The following is a 20565-nucleotide window of genomic DNA, read 5'->3' as shown; positions in this document are numbered from 1 at the left end:
ACAAGGTTTGAGAAGGTGAAAACCTGCTGAGCCAATAGCTAAGAAGCCCTCTGTCAGGAAAGCAACAAACCTGCTGAAACTAAGAAGCAGCCTTTTATTCAGAAACCCGGTCAAGATCCAGCTATAGGTTCTAATAGAATTAAAAAAAAAACGTAAAAAAAGATAAAAAAAAGACTCAGAATCAGCTTTGTTATGCAAAGTTGAATAGCAAGTAAAATTGTCATAAAATTATCATTAAGGTAACAAATTCTTCAATCTGCATTTAGTTATTTTTAATGCATCAAGGGATTTTCTTGGTTATTTTTGAATCTCATTGATTGCAACAGTGCGTCCACATCATGACTAAGATAAAAAATGATAAAAATCACATCTCTCATTTTCGTGTGTACTCAGTTAAAAATCAACATTCTAAGAATACTAATTAGGAGGCAAGGTTTTCTCTTTCGCAACTGAGACTGAATTCTGAGGTTCAAAACGGAAGCTCAGGTTCAAAGCAAAACTGAGCTTCACAGTAAAACTCTTATTTCCGTGTGTGCTCAGTTAAAAATCAACATTCTAAGAATACTAATTAGGAGACAAGGTTTTCTCTTTCGCAACTGAGACTGAATTTGAGGTTCAAAACGGAGGCTCAGGTTCAAAGCAAAACTGAGCTTCACAGTAAAACTCTTATTTCCGTGTGTACTCAGTTAAAAATCAACATTCTAAGAATACTAATTAGGAGACAAGGTTTTCTCTTTCGCAACTGAGACTGAATTTGAGGTTCAAAACGGAGGCTCAGGTTCAAAGCAAAACTGAGCTTCACAGTAAAACTCTTATTTCCGTGTGTGCTCAGTTAAAAATCAACATTCTAAGAATACTAATTAGGAGACAAGGTTTTCTCTTTCGCAACTGAGACTGAATTTGAGGTTCAAAACGAAGGCTCAGGTTCAAAGCAAAACTGAGCTTCACAGTAAAACTCTTATTTCCGTGTGTGGTCAGTTAAAAATCGACATTCTAAGAATGTTAATTAGGAGACAAAATTTTTCCTTTCACAAGTGAGAGGGCCGTCCTAGCCGAGCGGATTGGTACACTAGATTTAGGATCCTTTATCTGAGAGGGCGAGGGTTTGAATCCTAGTGTACCCAATTATTCGGTTTGGTAAGGAGGTCAGTGGCGTGGCTCTGTAAGCTCAGTCAGAGTTGACCCACCTCAAAATGGGTACCTGGAGAAATCTGGGGAAGGTAAACAGGAACGGTGTGCGAAAGCACAGGATGGTTGGCCCCCTGCCCACCATTACACTTCTTGGCTGAAGGGCCGAGAAACGGGAATCAGTACTGCCGGTAGGGACTGAAAAATCAAATGCCGTATTCTTTATCTTTTTTTTACAACTGAGGTTCAGGCTGAAAGCAAAACTCTCGTTTCCGTGTGTGCTCAGTTAAAGATCGACATTCTCAGAATCTTAATTAGGAGATAAGGTTTTCCTTTCATAACCGAATTTCAGTTTTAACGTTAACAACTAGTGTTCAGAATTGATCTGAAATTCAAATCCCAGCGCTTATAAATTGAATTTACAGTACTGAGGATTTGTTTATTTTCAAAGAATGGTGATGAAGATATGAGAAAAATTAAAATTTTAGATTCAATATGCTTATACTTAGTGCCAGCTGCGTCCTTTACTTTGTCTGAAAATAATAAAATTTTAAAATAATAATTGTTTAAAATAATAAAATTCCACAATGTTTTTGTTTAAAATAATAAAAATAATTAAAAATAATGACAATTTTTTTAAAAATAATAGAATAAATTCTTTGTTTAAAATAATAAAATTCCACAAATTACAACATGGTTAGAACCGTTAGATTATTTATTTGAAATTTTGCGCCCGTAAAATGTCTGCACTCTGGGCAAGGGCCACCTCTGTCCCCCCAAAACCACCTCTGCCCTACCCCACCCTTGAAGAACGCCAGACCGAAATGGGATATTACCAAAAAGGCATCTCCTGACTGTAGCCAAATATACGAATAAGCATACCAAAACCAAAGAAGGAATGAAACAAATTGAGTTTATCCAACACACCCGCGCCATTATGTTTGACCAGGCCCATGGCAAACTCGCCATTTTTACAGTATTTTAATGTGTCTTTCTCAGCCTCCCTCTGCATTGACGCCCATATGGCTGCTATTGCTGCACTTGATTCGAAATGCATTGTTCACCTGAAGGACATGACCAAAATAACTACATTTTTCTCACCACTTTAGAAATTAGCAAATGGCCTCAACTTAAATGGATCTCCACGGTATAGAGTTCTTGTCGTCGGCCGAAGATTAATATGCACCGCAAGCACATATTTTACGACGCTGTCACTTTTTTGCCTATCTTTGTATCGAGTTTCCAGAACTCAATATAAGTCCTCGATAAAAAATAGATTATAGAATGTTAAAATGTCATCACAGTTACCGTGACAAAACACCTTTGGAATGACCAAAGCAGTTTTGCAAAAATTTCACCACGTGACTCAAAAATTATATCTTAAAATTAATATATATTTACCCGTTCAGTCAATAAAGCCAAGCTTCATTAGCCTCATCCTCCTCCCATTGGTGGACAAGGAGGGCCTTGATTATGATTTACTCCGCCCATTCTTCTATTGGGTCCTGGACCAGGTGGTCTTCCTCTAAAAAAAATTTTAGAATAATTTGACAAAATCAAAATTATAACACAAAGAATCCAAATTGCAAATTAAGCAGCAAATATTTGCCGCACTATACTGGTATATAATTCAAAAAATATTTATATTAATCAATATAAACCCAATTTAAAAAATTATTTTGACGTCTTTATTTAACCTTTTCAGGATGACATTGGTCTTTAAATCAAAACAATATTTTTTTCCTTTTTTATATATTACAAGATATTCATTTTTTCATGCATTGCCCTTTTGGCTTAAAACCACCCTTTCATTTCCTAGTGGATGGTAAAAGTTTGGAAATCCATAAAGCAAAAAATAAAAATGTATATCATGGACTGATTGCGATATGAAAGAAAGATACTCGTTCAGGCAATACAGACAAGGTTAACTGACTTCATCCTCCTCCATTGGAGGACAACGAGGACCTTAATTATGATTACTCCACGCCATTCTTCTATTGGGTCCTGGACTGGAGGGTGTTCCTCTAAATCAAATTTTAGAATAAAATTGCACAAAAATCCTTTTTGCAGTTGGACAACGCAATTACACCATTCTGCTTTTTCACGATAGAAAAAAAAATCTCGAACCTTATAAGTCTTTACTTAACCCACCTGGGTGGCATTTGTATTCAAATCAAAAATCCTTTTTTAGACTAAAATACATTTATTATTTCATCATTTTTTACATACTGCTCTTTGGCTTATTCCTTTTATTCTTAATTTGAAAGGAACCTAAAAGTTCAGTAATCCTAATCCAGTGACCCATAAACAGGGTCGAATCTAGGATTTTGCTTTTTAGGGGGGATACAAAAAGATGTTTTTCGAAAGGGGTTACATAACAAACTTTAAAAATGCATCAAAAATTTGCTTATATTCATTTTTGTTACATTGTATCTCAGTGCTAGATTCGCATGCAACAGTTATCGTCTCAAAGGTTCCGGACACCTTATCTAACCCTCTTAAGCGAAAAGCTGCTATAGACCAAATTACTGGACATGAATTAGTACGTAGCGTAAAGCCCATCAATGACAAGTGGTATATTAATATGGACAAGTCTGCTACGGAGGACTTCTGCTCGTCAATCCAGAACATAATCTCCGGTACTACAACAAAAGTGGTTTCCAAGCGGTTTTTTGGTATATCACGTAATATTCCTACCGACGTTGACATTACGGTACTCGGAAGCCAACACGGTATCATAGATGCTAAGAGATTGGGCCTATCTAAGTCTGTGAAAATCGAGTTTTTGGATTCTTTTGCGCAATCTACGTTTTTCCAGCATGGCCTCAGAGTGGGCTATGAAATTTTTCCTGTTTACGAGTTTAAGGACCTACCCAAATGCTGTTTTAAATGCCGATCACTAGACCATCTACAGTACTCCTGTCCCAGCGTTCTCCCGAAATGTGCTCGTTGTGGAGGGCCACACATATCAACAAAAGATGAGCCATGCACTGCTGATCCCAATTGCGCAAATTGCGGCCAAAAACACCCTTCCTATAGCTTTTCCTGCCCCGTTATTAAGAATCGAATAAAGTGCAAATCCACCTTTCAACCATGAGTGTATCAATCTCAGTTATTTCGTTCAATATAAATGGCACCAAAGATAAGGATTTTGTTATTGATGAGTTTTACGGTTCCTACGATTTGGTATGTTTCCAGGAGCATCTTCTCACTGCTTCAAGTTTGAATTTTTTGCGTCGAAGTCAGCATCATACTGCGTTCCTGAGTCCAGCAAAAGCTACTGGCGGTCGCCCTTCCGGTGGACTAGCCTGTGTCTTTAAACGGGACATTCATCTACCCTCCCCAGTACTCTTCTACTCCGACGAATTTTTTTTGGCTGTGCGTGTCGGCAGTATTGTATTTATAAACTCTTATCTCCCAAATGAAGGATACTCGATCAGATCCTTAACTAAATTCGGAAAGGCGTGTGGTCTGCTTAAGAATCTTGTGAATCAGGTACTGTTAAACTCTCTACAGTATATAATAATTGGGGACCTAAATACTGATATTAATCTATCTTCTGTGAGAAGGGAACTACTTTTTGACTGTCTTCCTTCATACCGCGTTGTGCCCAAATCCCACAATTTTTCATATGTTCATCATTCTGGAAGCACAAGTGATATTGACCATATTATTTGCTCGCCTGGTATTATCTCTTCTTCTGCTTCTGTTCATGTTAACGAGCAAGATGCTGACCACATGCCAATTTCAGCGACATTTACGATGGATATTGATCTATCGGAAACCAATTGCTCGCGAGAAAAATCGAAGTGGTTTGAAAAAAGTAATTGGAGCAAAGCCAATATACCGCACTACATCTCTACCTTGACAACCCTTCTTTCTACCATACGTGTTTCATATCATCTTCTTCAGCGCCAGGTACCTACGAATGGTAAAGCCGATATTGACTGTTATAATAACCAACTTGTGATGTGTATGAAAAGGGCAGAAGAAGCTGCCGTACCTCGACAACATATTCGTAAAAGAACACAAAAACCTATATGGTCAATGGACCCTTGTTTAAAGTCGATAAAAAATAAAGCAAAATTATGGCTCCAGATATGGAATGAATGTGGTCGGCCAAGTTCTGGGTGTGTCGCTGATATCAAACGTAAAACTAAAACCAATTATAAACGTTATCTTAGGTCGGCACGCTACCGCGGTATGGATTTCCCTGTAAGTAGGGAGGATTGGCGAAAAGTGATTAATTCTGACAAGATAAATGATGAAACTATGACAAGTAATTGCCTTCCAACTTCAGCTTGGTATAAACATTATTCTTCGATTTTTTCAGTGATTAATTATTCAGTGCATTCTGTGTATACTCGCCTTCTTACCCCCCTCTTTAGTACAACGTTTTCGCAACGCCATATAATGCCCATATCTTTTTCTTCCGTAATTAATGCTGTTAAAAGTTTAAAATCTAATTCAATAGATAAGGATGGTATTTCTAAGATACATATGCCGATTGAATGCACCCCCCTTATATCTCACTTTCAGCTTCTTTTTCAAATGTGTCTATGTACTTCATACGTAACTGAGAGTTTTCTGTGAAGCACTGTTTCGTCAATTTTAAAAAGGGGAAAGTCACCGATTGATTGTTCTTGCTATCGACCTATTACTGTATCTTGTAATATTAGTAAGGTTTTTGAGTATATCCTTCTACCATTTTTGACTAAAAATATTATTGAGGATGAGAACTAATTTGGTTTTCGGAGTGGGGTGGGTTGTCAGCATGCGCATAAGATTCTGTCTTCTCTATTGGCTGATAATTCACCCAAGGGAAATGGTCTTTATATTTGTGTTTTGGATCTTTCGAAAGCGTTTGAGTGTGGTCCATAGTCAGCTCATTTTTTCCTTGTATAATTCCGGGGTCAATCTCTCTATTATAATGCTTCTTAGGTTTTGGTATTCAAATTCGTTTCTTCAATTAGGATCTGCACCAGACACTATTATAAGAATGCGAAGAGGTGTTAGGCAGGGTGGTGTTCTGTCCCCTACGCTTTTTAAGATTTGTATTTCTAGTGTGCTGGCTAAGATTTCAGGTACATACCTTTCTGGTCTTGCGGATGTTTCTTATCTTGCGTATGCTGACGACTTGAAAGGGCTAGTGCTCTTTCTAATAGTCAAAAAGGATTGGAGGGCAACTAACCCCCCTCCCACGCCCATCGTTTCCTCACAGACATCCGATTAAAACTTAGAGATAGTCATTTTGTTCAACGTAGCTGGATCGACATACCTTTCTGGTCTTGCGGATGTTTCTTATCTTGCGTATGCTGACGACTTGCTTCTGATTAGCCGTTCCAAAAAGGGTCTTTCCAATATGGTCTCTATAGTTTCTGATGCTTTCTCTGATATTGGCCTTTCAATTAATATAGATAAATGTGAGTTTCTTCCCTATAACTGTATTACTGCTACTCCCCTTCACTGCAATAACTTCACTATCCCGCTTGTTGATTGTATTCGTTGGCTTGGTATCTCTATTACTAACAATCTTTCGAGCTTACGTCAGCGTACTGTTTGTGATATAAGTAAAAAGATTCAGATTGGTTATGCAAAAATTGTTGCAAATAGAGGGATGTATAATAGACGTGCGCTGGCTAAACTTTATTCTACTTTCTGTGATCATTCTGTCCTTTATGCTTCAGGTCTTTTCCCCCTTCTTAATAATGGTAATTTAAAAAGAATTCGGATAAATTATTTCAAATTTTGCAAATTTCTTCTGTATCTTCCACCTTGGACAAAAAACCGGACTCTTGTTAAAAAATTCTCAGTTCCTGACATAACTTTAAAGTTGGAGATTCTTCACAGACAACTCTCCAGTACAGCTTCTGCGCGCCTATCCCCTCACCACCGTCTTATCCGTTTTTTTCGTTGACTTTGTGTATGTATTTGTTTTTCTCTTTGTGTTTTTTGAATTTCATTTTTTGTGTGTATCTAATGTTCATTTTTTTTTCATAGTTCGTTATTTTGTGTGTTTATTTAATTTTTTGTATTAACGTAAAAAATTTCTATTGTCATTACTTTTCATTTTTTGTATGTTTTGCTTTTTTTGTGTGTATTTAATTGTTTGTACTCCATATTTTAATACTTTTATAGTGTTATTGTGGGTAAGAAATAAATTATTATTATTATTATTAGTGGCTAGGGAACTGTCCACTTTGATCAATTTTTCACTTTAACCCGGCTTTTTTTTTGTTTATATTTGAGTCGGGAGGGGGGGATATACTTATGTATTCCCCGGGTACAACCAATCCCATGGACAGCTCTGGTTGTGTAGGTGTTCACTGAACCAATTTGACTGGTCAAATTTTATTTTACGTATCCTTGGTACTTCAACAGTTAAATACTGCTATGATATATGATGGTGATCCAGAAAGTAGCTTGCCTTTTGGAACTGAAATACGAAACATTTTTAGTATAATTAGTGGAAACTGTACACCTAAACTACCTTCTAACATAGTTCATATAGAGACTGAGCACTATACTGGTAGGTTACTAATACCTTACCTATAACATTAGTTTGAGTTTAAAATGTACTTTACCGTGCCCCCTCCTCCATTCAGATCCTATAATATATTAGCTGTAAACCTCCCCCTCCCCCAAAGAGTCACGCCTGTGTTCACCGAAAGGGTATCAATAAGCTTATTGTGTTTTACGATAAGCGTCAAAACCTCAACAGCAACTATGTTGAAATACAGTGTGAGAAAGTAGCTTTAAATGTAATTAATTAATACTTTAATTGAATACAAAAAAAAAGTTTCCTTGACTTCTTGGAAGCACAAGTTATTTTCTACTCAGTCCTTATACAGCCGCTCCTCATTTATATTAGTCACTTTTCGAATTTTTTTTTTTAAACAAGCAATGCTGATATTATTTCCTAGACATAGATCCCCTAGATCCCCTAGGGCTGTCTAGCCTTCCAACGATGCACACCTTAAATGGACATTAGCTTTATTTTTAGTTATTTACCTTTTCTATTTTATTAGCTTTTTTGCGGAAATTCCCTTACTAAGTTTTATCTTTATCCGTGACAACTAAGTAGTTACTAAATTGTTATATGGGACAACAAGCATCTACTGATAGCTTTTGTTGGTATACATTCTATGAATATTCGAGTCATTAAACGTACATATGTTACGTGTAATGACGTGTACATATTTTAAATGCAGCATATATTACGTAAGGTGAGAAGCCAGGACTCTTTTACAGGATTTTTTTTTATAATTGTAGTTTAAAAATTTGTTCTATCGATGTGACTTTTCGAATAAATTTGCTTTCTTTTGATTTGTTTCATACTGTATTTCGCTGATAACGGCTGTTGAATATATAGCCGAAATATTAGAATATATGTGCAGCTTCATTATACACTTGCTTCACAAATCTCTCATTATTTTCTCTCTTTTTTGTCCTTTTGAAAGGCAGTGTGGTCTTTGTCATTATTTATATACAGTCTAAACAAATCAAGTTTCCTGGGGACGTAGGGGAGAGGAGTTAGAAATTAGGCCACTAATTTCCAATTTCCACTGGCATTACTGCAGCTGCCCTTTACTTTTTAACTCAACTCTGCAGTACCATGAAGTAATTTAGCTATTACTAGCAGGCTACCTCTCTGCTAGTAGTACCTAATTGGTGTTTTTATCATCAGTTATTGATAGGTCGGCGTCAATTGTTGGTGATTTTCTGTGTTTTCAGGGGGTCAATTTCGTCACTGAAGGACCAGCAGGAAAGCCATTTGGTACCATAAAGGTAATTTTTGGTACTATAAAAGTACTACGAAGGTACTTTATAATACTATAAAGGCGTATGTACTAAAAAACCGATCTACTTCTGTTGATGCTTGAATTACGCATGTTTATCTTAGTTTTGACAAGATTTTGGAAGAAACTAAATTTTAGCTGGGGGAGCAAACATGGATCTGAGTGTTGGGGGATGTGAACCCATGTCTGGGAGGGGCAGTTGACCCCCTGCCCCATAGCGAATTACGCCCCTGCAAGGGACTTAGCTAATATGATTAGAAATGCTGATGTGACAAATGAAGCGTTAGAAATACTGGGTATTTCAGTGCACATTTTTAGTCAGCGAAAAATTACAAATCGCTTTTAGGCTTCATAGCCTACTCATTATGTCGCTATAATACGAATAACCATTATGCCGCTTGATTTATATCAAACAAAATATCAAAAGAAAAAGACATCGAATTCCCAAGTTTCACCGAACTTCACCACACTTGCTCTAAGTCATTTAAGCTGTACCTTGTGTCATAGCAGCAATTGAGTTTTTTTTGCAGAATCGACAGAAGATAATATAATTGTGTTTTTAATCTGGTATATTGTGTTTATAATATATAATATAATATGTATAATATAATAAAATACAATATAATATTGGTAGGAATATCTACAAAATAATGGTAGGAATAATGTTAATTGTTTATATTCTTGAAATTTGTTTTGTTTTGATCCTTTCAATTTGGAATTTTGCCAAACGAAACATTAATGAAAATAAAGCAGGATAAATTTTAAGTTTCTCATCGAACGAAAACCAAAGATTCGCAATGACAGCAAAACGATGCAACAAGACAGTATACGGAAATGAGACCATTTCTTAGCTAATGAAACAAGAATAGATGTCTCAGCAAAAACCAAGGTCGTTTTTCAGTGCAAAAGATAAAAATTAAGGCAGAAATCCGAGAAAGTAATAAGCTTGAAAACTAAAGCTTAAAACCATCAATTCACTTTAAAACAAAACTAAAAAGAAGTGAAATAAAAAGATGACCCACTCCCCTTCCCAGAAAAAAGCTACGCACTTTTCGTAATAATCGAAAGTTCCATTTTACTCCGATTCAGCCGACTTTTTATTTATTATTTAAAAGGGACGTTCCCTCTATTTCCAGTGCAATATTCTTTTTTATTTATTGTAGCTTGTTTTGTTTTTCAACATTTATGCGTTTCTTCAATTTTTATTCAGGTTTGATCGCATCGTTTTACTTTCCATTTTTGTTTACGATTTTTGCTTTTCAAACAGTGCTTTGTCCATCTCCTTACCTTGTTTCGGATTGATATGGGTGTTGATTTTTTCGAGATATGAGTGTAATGACAGAAGTAAATAAAAAGTAGTAGCGCCATTGATACTACAGCATTACTCAGTGGAACTGGAAAAGTTCAAAAGCTTGACTTGTTTTAAAATATGTTTATTAAAATTTGAGTTTGATTTAAGAACAAGTCTCTTTGAATACAGGCTGGAAATTCTTGAAGTAGATAATCCGTTAAGTTTTTCAACTGTTTCTCTTGCTTATGAAATGGTTTGAACTAGATTATTTTGCAAAATATTGCCTTATTTTAGAAAATTTAGACAAATATATAATAAAAGAATATCCACAAATGAATCCATTGTGGCCCTTTGTCTTGTCGTTTTTTGCTTTGTTTTTCTTTCACTAAAGACAGTTTAGTAGAGGCACAAGATCCCTGTTTAAATATTTGTTTTCACTTTTTCAATGGTGCCTGAAAAACATCTTTACTTTCTTCTCTTGGCATGTTATATTATCATACATAGTCAGCATTCCCGATCCTTGCAGCTAAAAAGTCTCAAACGCCAAGTGGGAAATATAGGCCCAAAGTTATTCATGGCCAGATTATTTACAAGACAATTATCAAGATTACTCGCTACTTTTCTTGATTACTTGCCACAAGGCCAGATTAATTACAATAAAAGTAGCAAGAAAAGACAATAATCCTTACCCTGGTCTTCGGTAATCACTTGCATATTGACTTCCTCGCTTGGATAACCCAGGATTAAATAACGTCTGGAAACTAGAAAAAACAACAACAATGAACAAAATTGATTAATATATTAATTACTATATAATTACTCTATAAACATACTACAAAACTTACTATATAAACAAAGGGGAGTCGTAAGAAAATTAATCGTTGACTAATATAGTCTTAAGGATTTCGGGTCTATTAATGATTTTTACATCTGGAAACTGGAAAAAAACAACAAACAATGAACAAAATTAATAACAAAAGTATGGAGGGTTAAAGACTGAGTGAACATAAGCAACATGGATATACTACAAAAATAAAAACCACGTGTCTCGTAGTTAATAGATAAAATGCAGAAATGCTCCAGAGATAACAACAATACATTAGGCAGGAACCGACAGAGACATTGTGCATTCCCTTGTATTTTTTTTTCTCTCTATCTTTTCAAACAGTTCGTGGTAACGAACTGTAGTAAGGAGCGACCCGGCTCAATAGTAACCAAAACTCTAAAAAATTGAACTTTGATATCAATAGCTACATCAAAAGAATCGCATTTTAATGCTGATTTTAAATATATAAGTTTCATCAAGTTTAGTCTTACCCATCAAAAGTTACGAGCCTGAGAAAATTTGCCTTATTTAGGAAAATAGAGGGAAACACCCCCTAAAAGTCGTAGGATCTTAACGAAAATGACACCATCAGATTCAGCGTATCAGAGAACACTACTGTAGAAGTTTCAAGCTCCTATCTACAAAAATGTGGAATTTTGTATTTTTTGCCAGAAGACAAACCACGGGTGCGTGTCTATTGGTTTGTTTTTTTTTTTTTTTTTTTTTTCTTTTCCCCAGGGGTCATCGTATCGACCAAGTGGTCCTAGAGTGTCGCAAGAGGGCTCATTCTAACGGAAATGAAAAGTTCTAGTGCCCTTTTTAAGTGACCAAAAAAATTGGAGGGCATCTAGGCCCCCTCCCACGCTCATTTTTTTCCCAAAGTCAACGGATCAAAATTTTGAGATAGCCATTTTGTTCAGCATAGTCGAAAACCATATTAACTATGTCTTTGGGGATGACTTACTCCCCCACAATCCCTGGGAAAGGGGCTGCAAGTTACAAACTTTGACCAGTGTTTACATATAGTAATGGTTATTGAGAAGTGTACAGACGTTTTCAGGGGGATTTTATTTTGTTTGGGGGTGGGGCTGGGGGGGGGATATGTTGGAGGATCTTTCATTGGAGGAATCTGTCATGGGGGAAGAAAAATTCAATGACAAGGGCGCAGGATTCTCTAGCATTACTATAAGAAAACAATGAAAAATAAACATGAAAACGTTTTTTCAAATGAAAGGAAGAAGTAGCATTGGAACTTAAAACGAACAGAGATTATTACGCATATGAGGGGTTCTAAAAATACTTTAGCATAAAGAGCGAGGTATTTAGGAGGAGATAAATATCTTGCTCTTTATGCTAAAGTATTTTTATTAATTTCAACTATTTATTCTACGGCCTTTCTGATTCAGGGGTCATTCTTAAAGAATTGGGACAAAACTTACGATTTAGAGTAAAGAGCGAGGTATTAACGAGGGTACAAACACCCTCGTACACATAATAAAAATATAAGGTTATGAAAGTTTGTTAAGTAAGTTAATTCTTAAGTTACGTATATTTTTTACTAATAAAAATGTTCATTAAAAATTAAAAGTTCTAGTTGCCTTTTTAAGTGACCAAAAAATTGGAGGGCAACTAGGCCTTCTTCTCCACCCCTTATTTCTCAAAATCGTCTGATCAAAACTAAGAGACAGCCATTTAGCCAAAAAAAGAATTAACATACAAATTTTATTTTAACAATTTATGTGCGGAGAGCCAAAACCAAACATGCATTAATTCAAAAACGTTCAGAAATTTAAATAAAAAAACTAAGTTTTTTAGCTGAAAGTAAGGAGCGACATTAAAACTTAAAACGAACAGAAATTACTCCGTATATAAAATGGGTTGTCCCCTCCACAATCTCTCGCTCTTTACGCTAAAGTTTGACTCTTTGCCACAATTCTACTTTTTAAAACAATTAAAAGATTTAGCGTAAAGAGCGAGGGATTGCGGAGAGGACAACTCATTTCATATACGGAGTAATTTCTGTTCGTTTTAAGTTTTAATGTCGCTCCTTACTTTCAGCTAAAAAACTTAGTTTTTTTTATTTAAATTTTCATTCCAAAGACAACGGTAAATTATCGTAATAAGGTAGATTGCTGTAAATCATACATGACAAATGAGTAATCTGGTAAAAAAAAAACAACTCAGCATCACATGGATGAAGGCTATTTTGACCAGGGTATGAATGACATTCATCACTATTGATTGATGGCTAAAACCTTGTGTGAAGCAACCCACGATCCATAGTTGTCAAAAATAAAATTTTAAAGTATATAGTCGTTGGACCATAAAAAGAACAAAACTCTTATGCTGTAAACAATTCTCTTTAAAAAGCTCCCAGCTTTTAGGCCTGTAAGGTATTAAAAATAGTCAAAATGCCTTTGCTGAGGCTCCCCTTCTCCTTAATCTCCACAGCTTGAAAATTCACAGTGCTTAAAATTTAAGAAATTTTCTTCTGAATTTCTGTTTAAAAAAAAACAACTATTTAAGAATTATACCGCATATATTTATGTCATATCTCGGCTTTTTGTCGCTATAGCTTTTTATATGATAATTAATTGATGCAATAGGGAATTTCATATATTTCATCTTCTATTTTTATTATTTTTTTTTATATTTGAGTCGCCACAAAATTTATATAGCTTTTTGTCGCATTCTGCATTCACTTTGCTGATTTTAGTCTTTAACAGAAAATGATGCCCGGGAGGGGGTCAACCCTCTGAATATATAAAGCATCGACTGCGACACAAAAAAAGGTTCTTTGACGGCAATCCGAGAAGGAAGAAAAATGTTCTCTTGATAGAACCGGTTTTGAGGATGAAGTGCCGCTTGCCAATGATGGCGGGAGAGTAATGGGTGACTTCCCCCTATTTTTTGAGTGACGAATGTTCCCTGTTAAATTTGGTCTGAAGTGGATGGTTAGATTTCTTGGACGGGGAAAACAATGGTCATCATCTCAACACCACCAGGGAAGACTCTTCAACAAAACGAAAAAAAAAGAGATAAGAAAGCGTTTTTTAAACAAAGCTAAAAATTTTGCATCAAACCACCAATAGCCAATACAGCCACACAAGCTCCTCCTTTGCCCTAATATATTCAAAGCTTTATTTACTACTCCCCTGTTACATTCATATTTGCTTTAGATCCTTCCTTTTGACCTTCTCCCATCCCATTCAAGGACAAATTAATTTCCGTTTGGTCCCAGACGGAATGCCAGAAAAGCCCAATTTTTGGCAATTCTGTCATACTTAGTCCCTAAAAAGTGGCCAGGCCATCAAGTCCTTTATTTTATTTTAGTCCTGGTAAGTAGGATCAAGCCACAATTCTCCATATCGCTTCTTGTTTGATATATGGCAAGTCAAAGGATTGCCTAAGATTATTCTTAGAAAAATTCTCCGAAAAGCATCTAGCAAATAGCCCTTTCAAACGTCTATGCTTCAAAACCATATTAGACCACCATCATTATTTTGGCTTCCAACAAGATAATCTTAGTCTGCAGACTCGCCTTCCTATTCCTCCAAACAATTTCAACTGTGAAAAAAAAATCCTGAACCTTGGCTATTCTCCTTTTTACATCTCCACTGCATCTACTATCGTTAATAAAAATACTGCTTAGGCCAGTAGGAAAAAAAACGAAGAGCAATTCAAACAATTCAACAATTTAGTCGAGCACCGAGCCACCTCAGGCCAGCACAGCTACGCAAGCACCTCCTGCATCCTAATCTATTTAAAGCCTCCCTCTTTACACTCTGTCAAGAAGTTCCCATTTCACTTAAAACTTTCCTTACGATACCCTCCCACCTCATCCGGGGAAGACCTGTTGACGTTTGGCCGACAAGGACAATCTTTCATCCTTCATCCGCAAAATGCATCCTAGCCATCTCAATCTTTCTCTCACTATTGTTCTAGAAAGCGGGGCTGAACAACGTTCTTCTTACTGCTTACTGTTTGAAAACACGGTCATCTAGTCGGGTACTCAACTCAACAAAATCTGAGGCAATTTCTCTGGAAAAAAATCTATCAAATCCTCCTTCGTTTTTTGGAGCGCCCATGCTTCAGAACCATATTTGACAACTGTAATCACTGTAGCTTATAATCTTGGATCAAAGACTTAGTTTCCTAATCACAAAACCTAATCAAGCTAGACTTAGCTTCCTAATCAAAAGAGAAGTGCATAAGTAAAATGTAACATAAGCATAAATCAAAAGTAAGTAACATAAGCAAAATGAATAAAAATGAGTACATAAGTACATTATAAAAACATACAGCGATGAACCCAACTGGCCTATAAAATAAAAATGAAACAAATAAACTAACAAATTAACAATACACATGACACATTAGCATGATTGATTGCAATTTTTATTTTTTTTATGGTTTCAACGAACGCTGGCACAAAGCTCTTTCTGTAACGCTCAGTGCTTGCACTAATAGGATTTCGAATCGGGATTCTTTGTGCTTTTAATCGGGGTAAACGGGGCTTTGGAGGGCAATGACGGGCTGGGAGAATACATTGAAAGCGTTGGTTACGACGCAAATTATTTCCAAAATTAGTACAAAGAGTAACACGTTGGTTTGCCAATGTAGGTAGGCAGAATTCCTTGAGTAGGAGAATGTAAATTACTTTTCCCTGACCGTAAATAATTCTCAGGGCTCTCTTCTGGATAATTTCTAGCCAATCGGACAAATCCACCGTAAGGCCAAAATTCCACACTAGGCAAGCATATTCAAGCTGTAGACGGATAAAAGATATATAAAAGAGGAGAATATGTGCTTTTGGACACGAAAATTTAGCAAATAGCTTAAGGAGAGACAGAGATGCACTAGCCTGGTTAACAACAGAATAAATGTGTTCCTCCCATTTCAAATAGCTAGTCAATGTGACCCTTAAGAGTTTAGTTTTTGTTGTAATTATTTCATTAGGTATTGGGGTTGCAAATGATGTCTTTGATTTAGGAAAACTAAAGGTCATAATATTAAATTTATGGGAATTCACTTTCATTTTTGACTGACTGCCTCACTTGCAACGTCTTCAAGAATTTCCATTGCACTGCTCTTAATATTTCTTCTGCACTTTTCGAGCAATGACATATCATCCACAAACTTCCATCGATCGGCTGATTCATTAGTAAGCTTGTTAATCATTACCAAAAATAGTAAAGGACCTAAAAGCGTACCCAGCGGAACTCCGCAAGAAATAAGGAGTGAATCAAAATAAACATATTTGTACTTAACAACTTGACTCCTATTTGACAGAAAAGATGCAATAATATTGACTATAAAATGACGTAAATGGGGTCATTCAGCAATTTTCCAACTAAAACATTATGACTAACGAGAACAAAAGCCTTTTGGAGGTAATTAGAATAGAATAGAATAGGTTTTATTTGCACAATCTTTCGTAGTCATAAAACTAAATGGCGGTTGTGCTTACAAAAAAGAAAAAAGGATTAAATCAAACGACAAAAAAAAATCAGAAGGCAAATAGTTTAAAATCAACAATTGTTATACTTTGATACAAAGAAAGGGATGAATGAGTTGGAAAAACGATTTGTGCGTGAAGGAGGTGCTGCTAATCTGTCAAATTTCTTCAACCTAGTACTTCGATGTTTCACTAAAACTGGTGGTAGTATCGATCTGTATTTATCACTTCTGAGAAGATATTGGCCAAATTCAAGGATCAAACTGAGACGACGCTCTTGAAGAGAGGGAATTTGTAAAGTGGATAATGCTAACTTATATTCGGTAAAAGCATCGCACAATATTACTTTGACTGCTCTTTTTTGTATTGATTCAAGCTGGTCACTTAGGTAAATAGTGTTATTGACTTGTGGGCCCCATACGGGACATGCATACTCTAAAATCGGTCGAATGTAAGTAAGATAGGCTATCCTTAGTTGTGTCACTGAAAAACCAAATCGACGCATTAGTATAAGTGTCCGCATCGCACTATTTGCCTTTTTGATAATTGTATCGACATGGAGGCTGAAAGAGCAGTCGATGCTAAACTTGACAGCAAGCACTACTGCCGAAGATTCACTAGGATAAGGAGGAGGAGGGCACACAAAGTCTCTCTTCAGGGGATTAAAGCGAAGGATTTTAGTCTTTCCTTCGTTGATTTGGAGGCTGTTCGCAGTACATTCATCTTTGAAGTTTTTGATTATTTCGTTACAGAATTGGGGGACAGCCTCAGACTTCTCAACATTGTACTTCAGTAGAACTGACAAGTCGTCTACATACTTAAATCTTTCTTCATAGCCGGAAAGGATGAAATTTATCACTGCCAAAAACAGTAGACTAGCGAGCTTAGTACCTTGTGGGGCTCCGCATGTAAGCTCGACCCATTCGGAGTCGGTATCTCCTGGGAAAAGACTGTAAACGCACTGATAGCGGGCTTGTAAAAAATTGATCACTAAAAGGAGAATATGTTTTTGCGCACCCATGGTGCGTAGATTTGTGATAGCAACGGAATGGCGAATAAGATCAAAAGCCTTTCGGTAGTCTACGAGGAGAAGGTCGACTATGGCACTTCCTCGGTCGAGCCAGTCGACAATGAGATGGAACATCCGTACTAAATAAACAGTTGTGCTGCTGCCTCTTAAGCATCCATACTGATACGGGTCTAGATGTGCAGAGACCTGTGACATAAGTTTGCGGTAAATAAACGTTTCTGCAACTTTAGAAAGGTTCGGAGTTATTGATATAGGCCGGAGTTGATCACAAGATTTTGGACACCTTACTTTTGGAATAACGCGGACATATGCTCTTTTCCAAGCACTAGGGAATACTTGCTGAAGGAAACATTGGTTGATTATAGAAGAGAGTGGCTTAGCAAGAAAAATGGCGAATTCACGTAACAGCTTTACTGGAAGCTCACCTGGGTAGGACGCACAGTTCGCTTTCAGTCTTAGGAGTTCCTTATAAACAGTGAATTCAGAGACCTCACATACGTCCTCAATCTCTGCACCAGCAATGATAGTATCAATTTCTGATTTGGTGATTGATGGAAATGAGGTACAAATGTCAGCAAAAAAAGAATTGACTTCATTAGCTGAGGTTAAGGTACCGTCCTCTTTGAGGAGCCTTAGATCTCTTAGTGTTGTCTTACCGGTAAGTCTTTTTACTGAGGAATGCCATTTGTGGGGGTCTATTGTGAGTAAGGGAGTAATTTTATCCCTCACATACTGCCTCTTGGCACGCTTGTTTAGTTTAACAATATGATTACGCAACTTGGCTGAAGCTACGGTATCACCAGCGATATGAAGGCGACAACGGGTTTTTATTAAATTCTTTAGATCATTGGTTATCCACGGTTTATCAGTGTCACTCACAGTAATGACTTTTACGGGAAAACAAGTCTTAAATTGCTCCTGAAGCAGAGTATTCAGCTTATTGACTTTAATATTAATATCCTGTTCAGAGCAAATGTCCTCAAACTGATAATTACCGATCCAGCGACCAAATGTAGATATCGAGTCCTCAGTAAATGGTCGCACCGTATACTTGACTCGTTTTGGCTTCGGAATTGCCGAACTGGCTTCCCAGAAGATGATAAAGTGATCAGAATTCAGAAGGGGTCCTAGGGATCTCGGTGCGTAATAAAAGTCTGTCAAGTTGGTAAAAATCAAGTCCAGTATGCTGCCACTTTGATGGGTAGGTATTGTAACGGCTTGTCGCAAATCTAAAATATTTGAAACCCATTGCCTATTAGTTTGATTGAAGTCTCCGGCAATAACAAAGCCAGGAGAGACATGCTTGCGGCGCATTTTGTCTACGAAAAACTGAATGTGTTCAATCAAGTCTTTCCTGTTTTTAGCACTTTCAGGATAATAGACCGAAGCAACAATTAAACATGAAAATCTTTTTGATAAACGTGCAGGTTTGCATTCGGTCCATAATATTTCGTGGTCGGAGTCAAAAGGCTCACTTAACAGCCTTGAGGATAGGTCATTACGAACATAAAGTCCAACGCCTCCTCCTTGACGATTCAAGCCACGATCGTGACGCGTATTAAAGTAGCTTGCGTAACCTTTGATGCGCGCCGATTCGTCAGAAGTGTCCCAACATTCGCTTATTATTATTATTGAGGCGTTGTTCTGCCTGGCAATAACTTCAAGTGCATCAGTTTTGTTGTTCAAAGATCTAGCGTTACACACAAGTATATTTGACAACTTACTTTTAGCTAAAGGACGTTCAGGCTTAAGAACCGGCGGGCTATCCTGGAAGGGGCACACGGGAGTTTCGTCAAATCTCTTCAGACTCGGTATTTTAGGTGCTCTGGATATCTTGATTTTCACCAGGTTTCGCTCAAACACTTGTTTTGGCGAAGAACAATAGTCACGGCTTGTCACTAGTACCGAAATAGCACACCCCGTACGCCTTCTCCTTTCATTTTTCCCTGCCCGACATCCACGTTTCTTTCCTGTCGGATTGTTTCCATTGGTGGACGATGCGCCACCTGTGACTTCTCGCAGTAAGTGCAATGCAGTTAGCCTAGTCAAGATAGATGGCGCCAAAAAGGTAGAATGGAAACGCAACTTTATTAAGTCATTTTTTGGCACAGCGACGGCTTCAACAGGAGTGATTCTGGTACTCAAAAATAGAGCGAAAAAAACTGCATAAGTCAATATCATTCTCACCATGAAAAACCAACTTGAAAAAAACAACAGAGTTGTTGTTCATCAAAAAGTTCAAGGATCGTCTTTTTCAGCCAATCTGCCGCGAAACTCTCGTACAGTTTAGAAAATATTGGTGTTAAGGTAATTGGTCGCACTCCATAAAAATCCAAACTAACACCTTTCTTCTGTGTTGCGGTAATGTATCCTTTTTCCAGCACTTAGGGAATGAACCACTTCTATATGTTGTATTAAAAATATTTGAGAAAGGCTTGGATAAATTATCAGGAAATTCTTTTACTAAATAAATTGGATTATCAAGGGGGTATATTGAAGTTCTCTTTAGTTTACGTAATTTCGCCTCAGCATCAACAGGTTGTACTACAGGGATATCCTATTCTGGTGCTGGGGGGCAGGGAATATTGCATGAGAGAGAAGGGAGGGCCTATACAATAGCGGCAAGGTGTTTATTTAGTATATTAGCTGTAGTTTCAGGGGGAACATCAAGACTAAACATTTTTGATTGTTTTGCCACTGATTTTCTTGACTGTATTTTACCACTCCTTCGGTTGTGCTTTAAAGAATTCACTTATTCCATTACAATAATACTGGGCTAAAGCTTTTCAAATCTGCTTTTTTATAGACTTCCTTGGCAGGTTAGCTCCTTCACTTTTTTTCACAGGCATATATTTGGGGGGGGGGTGATACCTAGCACGGGGATACCATAGGAAATTTATGGTAGGGATTACACTTGCCTGGGTAGGGAATATAAAGTGCCAAACCCTATAGGGAAGTGTGTATTCTCCTGAGAGAACCCCCTTGTATTGGGTTGTCGCCACTGAATTATTTGTCTTTTTCATTGTTTTTAAT

General features: G+C 36.8%; 1 protein-coding gene across 1 annotated transcript in view; it reads right to left on the bottom strand.

Annotated features, from left to right (window-relative positions):
- Window positions 1–20565, bottom strand: part of LOC136038899 (selenoprotein K-like) — a 31535-nt gene that overhangs the window by 3585 nt on the left and 7385 nt on the right. The window contains exons 3-4 of the mRNA XM_065722379.1: window positions 10908–10979; window positions 2530–2653 (exon numbers count right to left, since the gene is read on the bottom strand). Coding sequence (XP_065578451.1) covers window positions 2563–2653; window positions 10908–10979 — 163 coding nt within the window. The 3' untranslated portion in view covers window positions 2530–2562. The remainder of the gene's footprint in view (window positions 1–2529; window positions 2654–10907; window positions 10980–20565) is intronic.

The sequence above is a fragment of the Artemia franciscana genome, chromosome 18, assembly GCF_032884065.1.
Source record: "Artemia franciscana chromosome 18, ASM3288406v1, whole genome shotgun sequence".
NCBI classification, from domain to species: domain Eukaryota; kingdom Metazoa; phylum Arthropoda; class Branchiopoda; order Anostraca; family Artemiidae; genus Artemia; species Artemia franciscana.
The sequence above is the reverse complement of the archived record's forward strand: the minus strand, read 5'-3'. Positions and strand labels throughout refer to the sequence as shown.